The 7,232-nt window shown below is 42.6% G+C and overlaps 1 protein-coding gene across 1 annotated transcript in view; it reads left to right on the plus strand.

The window, feature by feature from the left end:
• The first annotated feature begins 186 nt into the window (after window positions 1-186).
• pde4d (phosphodiesterase 4D, cAMP-specific) overlaps window positions 187-7,232 on the plus strand; it is a 53,084-nt gene continuing 46,038 nt past the window's right edge. Inside the window, exon 1 of the mRNA XM_014331138.2 lies at window positions 187-2,483. Coding sequence (XP_014186624.1) covers window positions 2,395-2,483 — 89 coding nt within the window. The 5' untranslated portion in view covers window positions 187-2,394. The remainder of the gene's footprint in view (window positions 2,484-7,232) is intronic.

Below are 7,232 nucleotides of genomic sequence, written 5' to 3' on the forward strand. Positions count from 1 at the left end.
TTCGATACATATGCGTACCGAACCGAAAGCACTGTATCGAACGGTTCAATATCGATACGAGTATCGTTGCACCCCTAATATATATATATATATATATATATATACATACATATATATATATACATATATATACATATGTATATTATATATGTATATATATATATATTAGACATCTGAGTTTGCTTTCCGTTTGTAGACATGATTTCTGTAACAATATGACTGTTTCGGGAATAAAGAAGAGAGACAGATGGAGATTTAATGTTTTTCTGTATGTGTATATAATGAATAACAGGTGCTTCAGTGCGTTCTAGCTGCTCCCCTGTTTAACTTTTAAAGACACTTAAATTTTATTTTTACTCCCAGTTGCTGCCTAAGCTGTCAACCCGGCCCCGTCCATGCACACAGACTCCCCACATTTCCCAAACGAGCCGCATTTCTTCAGCATTCATTTTCCTACAAGCGAGATTCCTCAACATTCAGCACTCCTCCGCCCTGTTTAAGAGTGGCTGTTGTGGCTGAAGGTGCAGACTTAGAGAGGCTGCGAGGTGGTTTGACTCTTGGCAGGAGTTGAGAAGCTGCTGACGTGTATGTTGGGCAGGATGTGTGTAAGAAGCAGCGCTGGATCCTGTTTTTCAGACCGCAGCTACTGGAGCTTAGCCACAGCTATGGCTTTTAATAAAACACACACATATACACGCATATACACGCACGCACGCACGCACACACGACACACACACTCAGGCAGGCAGACTGCTGCACCGGACAGACATGTACTCTTACTGACACGGAAATTAATCCACTGTAGATATGCTGTGATTTATCTGGTTATTGTTGTAACCGAGTATACATAAAAGACAGCATGACATTTACTTTTTTAAATTCCTTACAGTCAGAATTAAAAAGTCCATCTGGAGCCGCTTGTGTAAGAACACAGGAATGCATTATACATCCTGTACATCAAGTTTTCTGAGACAAACCTGCCTGGAAGGCCCCCTATATGCTTTTGTAGGCGCCAGTTACACTCTATACACACAAATATGTGCAAGGGAAAGAAAAAGCAAAACAAAACAATGGTTTTTCTTTATGTGGTTTGAAATTTCATGGTTCACCGGCATGCACGCAGACGCCAGAAACAGACAGAGGGTGTGCTTAGAGTGGCAAAAGTCAAAAACAAACTGACAGGGCAGCAGCAGTGCTTGCGTTGTTATGACGAAGGAGGGCTCCAACGGAGACAAACACACATTACTATGAAACGTAAAGCAGCTGATTTAAGGGGAGGAAATGAAAGGGATTACTTCTGTCAACATTTTGACTATGCAGTGAGGTTTTCTGTGTGTGTGTACGTGTGTGTGTAAGTTGCACATGTGCTGTCTTGTTCCTCTCTTGAATGAAGTGTTAAGAGGATCCATAGGTTTAGCTGACTGGATAGGGCAGGCACACCTATTACACAGGGTCAGGACATCCCACTGACTGGAGGGAGGAGGGAGGCGGGAAGAAGGAGGGCAGAGACGATCAGCAGCGAGACAGAGGGAGACGGCGAGATACTGAAGAGACGCTTCTCTGTTTTGTTTTGTTTTTTTCTTCTCTCTCCCTCTCTACTTCCTCACTTCGCTCCCTGGGAGGTTGTGAAAGGGCAGAACAGAGAGGGAGACGCAAAATAATAGAGACAAAGGGGGCAAAGCCGAGAGGATGAAAGCAAATGTGAATGTGTGAGTGACTCTGTGTGTAACATGCTCTGTCATGCTGGTGTGACTACCGCTGCCTCCCCAACCGGCGTCGTTTGGCTGTCAGGAAAAGGAATGCTTTCCGGAGGAATGAGTCCCTGAACCGGTTCACCATGTGGCTGTGGGACAGTAATTTCCAAACCTTTGCCGGAAGAATCCCACGGAAAAAAGAGCAGCGGCCGGAGAGCTTAGCTGGTCCTGCTGGGTGGCCGCCTGTGTGCTCGCTCTGCTGAAACTCTCACTTAAAAACTGAGTTCACACTGGGCTTAAGTCTGCTTTTCAGTTTCTTCCAGTTTACGTTTCTTTTCTTTTAAGCCGTCACATTTAGCAGGATTTTTATCTTCCTTAAGGATCTCAATGGATTTTATGGTGCTATATAGTTTGATTTGTGAGACTGCCTTGTTAGCTGGCGCTTTTGGTAATGATGCCCTAGGACCTAACAAGTGAAGCTGGAAACTCAGAAAGAGCTCATTCTTTACTTGAGAACTGGTCTGAATGTACGCATTACAACAGTGAACTTTACCATGGGACACTACATTATGTGCCGCGGCCCACGTACACTGTGGGGCAGTGTTTGTGGATATATAGCTAAATAGATTTTTTTTAAAAAGGGGTGCCTAAGGGGTGAAAGGTTAACAGGAAGCGGGACCAGCGCTGACACAGCTTTGGTATGAAGCCTGGACAATGCCCAGGTGCTCCCACTGACAGGTCCATGATGCACCTCGGTCATTTTCCTTTTAGAAGGCACTCCTGGATATGGTGAGTATTTGTAGTGGTGACGGTTTTAAACATGCAGCTGAAACTGTTTGTTTCTGGTTTTATCTTCAAGTGGGTTTACTGTTTTGTTCTGTTTTTTTCCCCAGAAGTTAATTTAAAACACGTGAAGTTGTGTATTAGCACACGCACAGTTTGTGCACGTTTGTTGATTTTATAGCATGGTTAGAGTTCCCTTAGGTCTAGCCTAGCCCAGCCTTGTGGCATTTTTGTCCCGAGCTTGGCTCAGATGTGTTTGGGGAAATTTATTGTTTAATGGGCCAGACATTTCCTGTCATTTTCTCCCACACTAAATGCTTCAGTTGATCCATAAATGTGAGAGCGAGTCAGGAATAGTGCACGCACGCACACACACACGCTCACAGTGGGTGCTCTAACACTTAGACCCCTTTTTGAGTGCTGGAAAAATATTTTGATAAAAGGGCCGTGCTGTTAGGTTTTTATTGCTGTTGTTTTGATTAGTCATACTTAGGATGGCTATCTTATGGGAATAGTTGCCTCCCAGCTATGTTCAAACTGGGAGGGACACAGCAGTCAGTGATGTCATTAGAGTGGGCTGTTGGGATATGAGCAGCATTCTTATTTCCAGTGGTTTGACTTTCTCATGCTAATCATGCAAAAGAGATTTAATGTCAGTGCACTCAGAAAAGGACTGATGTGTTATTTATTTATTTATTGATCTTCTAGCTTCACCATGTTTTTGGTATGGCGCACAGTATTTTAGGATTATCTCGGTGTAAACTGGTGCATGATGCATGTAAAAGCAGAGGGATAATTCGGCTGACATATCTGCTTATTTTGCACAGCATGTGCATGATAAATGCATGAAATAGATGTCGAATCTAAAACCCCGCCATGAACTGAGTGTATTGTTCGCCTGAATATTGCAAACACGGGACCATTTAGTGACATTTCCAGCAGAGACAGTGAAAATTCTGTAGACGTGGAAAGAGCACAGAAGAATAAATGTGATGAAGCAGATGGATGCGATACACGCAAGCGTGTCCACCCAGCTAGTGAGACATACGTATACAAACACACACTTGCATGCACACACAGGGTTTACCTTCCAGTCAGGTAGCAGATTACAAAAGCAGTACCTCCTTGGTAATACTGTACATGCACATACTGTAAACAGATACACAGCAAAACATCCTGGTTCCTCCTTCTTCTTCTTTCCACATACACTGAAGTGATTATCATGCATGCAATGTCAGGTTGTGTAAACATAGCCTGGGGCTATAGGAGCCTATTGTGTAAAGATTAAGTGAGTTAGCCTGTAAGTGGTAAGTCGCTGTACGTTACCATCCAAGCCTGTCTTAGGTTTTTGCATTTTCATTTGCACCTAGTTTACTCTCTTGTTGCTTCACCTGAAATTCACAAGCCACAAATGATAAACAATCATAAATAATCAAAGCTATTACAGGTATTTGTATAATCTTCCATGGATGAGATTCTTTGATTTACTGGAGCAAAATCTCACTAATGCGGTTCACAGTCTGCTGGAATGCACTGCGGTGCTGAATTGGATGGATGTAGCAAATATCGTGACAGTGTTGGACAATTCACGCCTGTCACAGTTGTCAGAGACTTGTATCTGAAAATGGGCGATGTGCTTGTCAGACTCGGTTTATAACTCAGGCAGGATTCCCCCCCCCCCTCTTTCTTTACAGCACTGACTGATATGTTGGTGTGTGAGTGAAGAGGAGCTTTCAGGAGGAGCTATTCATTGCACCGTGATAATGGACACATCCCCTTCCCTGCGTGTTAAACCTGTGGCATACGAGTCAAGAAGCACTGAGAGAAGAAGGCTGATAAAGATTAAAAAGATAAATCCATTCCTGTCTAAAATATGAATTCATATATGCACTCACCCACACGCGAATACGTAACTGGATTCGTTGAACCTTTAAAAGCTAAAATAACGCATTTGAGCAGATGCGACTCACTGCACAAGCCATGGAAGAACATTATGCACCCTCTCTTTCTCTCTCCCTCTTTCTGCCTCCTCACTGCATTATTGTCAGGTTATTTTTACTTTTTGCATCTGTATCGATCACCGTGCTTCCAGCCTCTGTATACCTGAAGTTAAAATACCCAGGCTCTCGAGAGCTGTGCAGTAACTGCTCCGTCCTGCAATGTTTGACTGTGCTGGGTGTTGCCCACAGGCCCACAATGAATAAACTGAGATGTATGATTGTCTAAACTTCATTAAACACTCACCAGAAAGGAAATGAAAAGTGTGTGTAGTAATCCAATTAAGTGAATCCAGCGCCTCACAGGCTGGGGAGAGAGAATAGAAGAGTCTATATTTAGAACATGGGCTGGAAATGAATTGCCGCATCGCTTTTCTCTGTTCCTCCCTCTGCTTTACATTGGTGGTGTGTACTGTCACTGTCAGTTATTACTGTACTGTCAAATAGTACATTTTTGAGGGGTATTTAAAAAAAAAAATGCAAGCAGTTGGAGTACATCAGGTCTCATTCCCTTCCATTTCTCCCTCCTGTCCTTAACTGTCGTTGGCCCCGAGGGTGGCTACCTCAGATGTACCGCATTTTGTCAGTAAGATAACAAGACACAAGACATTGTTATCTCATTTCTTTGAGGCCTTCTCCCACTGCACATTGTCATTGATTCTGGGCCAATCCCAGCCAAACTTTAGATTGCTTTCTATCACTCTGAGTTACTTTGCTGGGACTGAGGCAGAGATTTTAAAATGGGCTTTTTGGAGGCTGCAGAGACCTGCTGTCACTTTTGGGGAGACAAAGTCATCAGTCACTGGCGTCCCGGAGAACAGGAGTATATGTATGTATGTGTGTGTGGAAGAGAGAGAGAAATACAGGGTTACTGCTCACCTACAGCATCAATCTTTGCCAGCCTACTGTGCAGTGTGATGCTGATATATTCAGCCTTATTAAAAGCTCTCCCAATTCACTCCCCCTATAAAGGCCACATAGTTTAACACGGTTTCTTCTTCACACATTTTCTCACGCCGCATTCTTTCTACCTGCTTTGGATCGATGTATGGTGAATGAAATGATTGATAACTGCTCCTGGCTTGTATGCAGCTCAGATTATTTTGCATTTTACAGTGCAAATCAGAGCATCATGAAAAGAAAAATACTAGCTATAGTTTGTGCCAAGAAAGCTGTGACCCAGCAGTGTAACAGGATATTGTTGAATGGTGTCTCTTGAAGCAGAAATCTACCAGGTTCTTCTCTGCACTGCTGGTTATATTTTAATGATATTGGCTGCTACGGTTTGCATACACAAATGCATCTTAAATCGATTGTAAATTTTAAGCTTAGCTGGTCTGCAGGGTGCTTTGCAGCACGGTTGCCGTTCATGCACAGACACACTCATGTACCAGCGCCTACAGAGCTGCCATGTAAGGTTCTTGCCTGCCATTAGGATCAACTGGGGCCTCTGTGCCTTGCCTTAAGGACACTTGGATGCATGTGGATGGGTAAGGGGGAGCCAACCTTGCGATTAGTGGACAAGCTGCTCCACAACCTGAGCCACGTCTGCCTCAGAGCAAATAATAAAATAACCAATTTCAAACGCATCAAGTCAACGTGATGACCTGTTATAACTTGTCTGCACTCTCAGCCATACAGAGAAGCCAGCAGCTGCATATCTGACAGCCCAGTCAGGACAAAAGATCTATGACTACTTAATTAATCTACAGTGCAAAAGCAGATCGGGTGGCAAACACCTACGACAAAAGTCATACATTGTGCAAGCATTTCTTTAGTAAGAATTTAGTTGGAGCTTTGCCATCCCAGCTTGAATATAAACTTCCTTGAATCCTGGCTGACATGTTTTTACTTATATTTTTGAGGTTCTCTGTTTGGCACACGCTGCTGCGGAGTTAAAGACTCAACAGCAGTGTTTCCGTCTCTCTGTTGGAGAAATTTCATTTAGCCCCTTTTTTTGAATTGCTAAATGATCATTATTTCACAGCTATTTTCCCAGGACATCTTGCTGTTGGTGCGTGTTTGTCAGAGCACACACAGTGACTCAGTCAGTACTGGCAGTCTTGAGATTTTCTTTTTCCCCAGCCTTCCACTTGCTTCATCATCCAATGTATCTTTCACACATTGCTGCTCCTGGATTTCTCATTGTGTTATGCTGCCTCTTATTCACGGTTGATCCCTTTCTCCTGTGTGTAATACAGCAACTCCTCATGTGTTACATGAAATATACCCAAAGAGATGCAGTCCATGACAACTAGCGTCCAAAGGCGCTCTTGTTGTTGTTCATTACAGCATCGCACAGCCAAAAGCACGCCTTCACTTTGGCAGACAACAATGGGCTAACACATTTTAGCTGCATTGGCAGTATTAAAATTATTTAATTAATTATCAAATTTATCCAGGCCAGACAAATAAAATGAATCAACCTTTGTCTGTTTGCTGAGTTAATGATGGACTGCTTTCAGCATTTAAAAAATGATTGAATAATCATATGCCATTTGTATCTTTGCATTAATATTCTGGTGGGTGATAAAACTAAAAAAAATGCACTCACAGTATTTAGTGTGTTGGTCTTTTCAGCTTTGAACTTTAAATACAGCTCTCAACTGGAAATATACACAGATATGATTTTGATTAATAGACACAGATCAAGGGACAGGGAGATAATCTATCTATCTATCTATCTATCTATCTATCTATCTATCTATCTATCTATCTATCTATCTATCTATCTATCTATCTATCTATCTATCTATCT

The sequence above is a fragment of the Haplochromis burtoni genome, unplaced genomic scaffold (genome assembly GCF_018398535.1).
Source record: "Haplochromis burtoni strain Fernald_Lab_line unplaced genomic scaffold, NCSU_Asbu1 Contig_18, whole genome shotgun sequence".
Lineage (NCBI taxonomy): Eukaryota > Metazoa > Chordata > Actinopteri > Cichliformes > Cichlidae > Haplochromis > Haplochromis burtoni.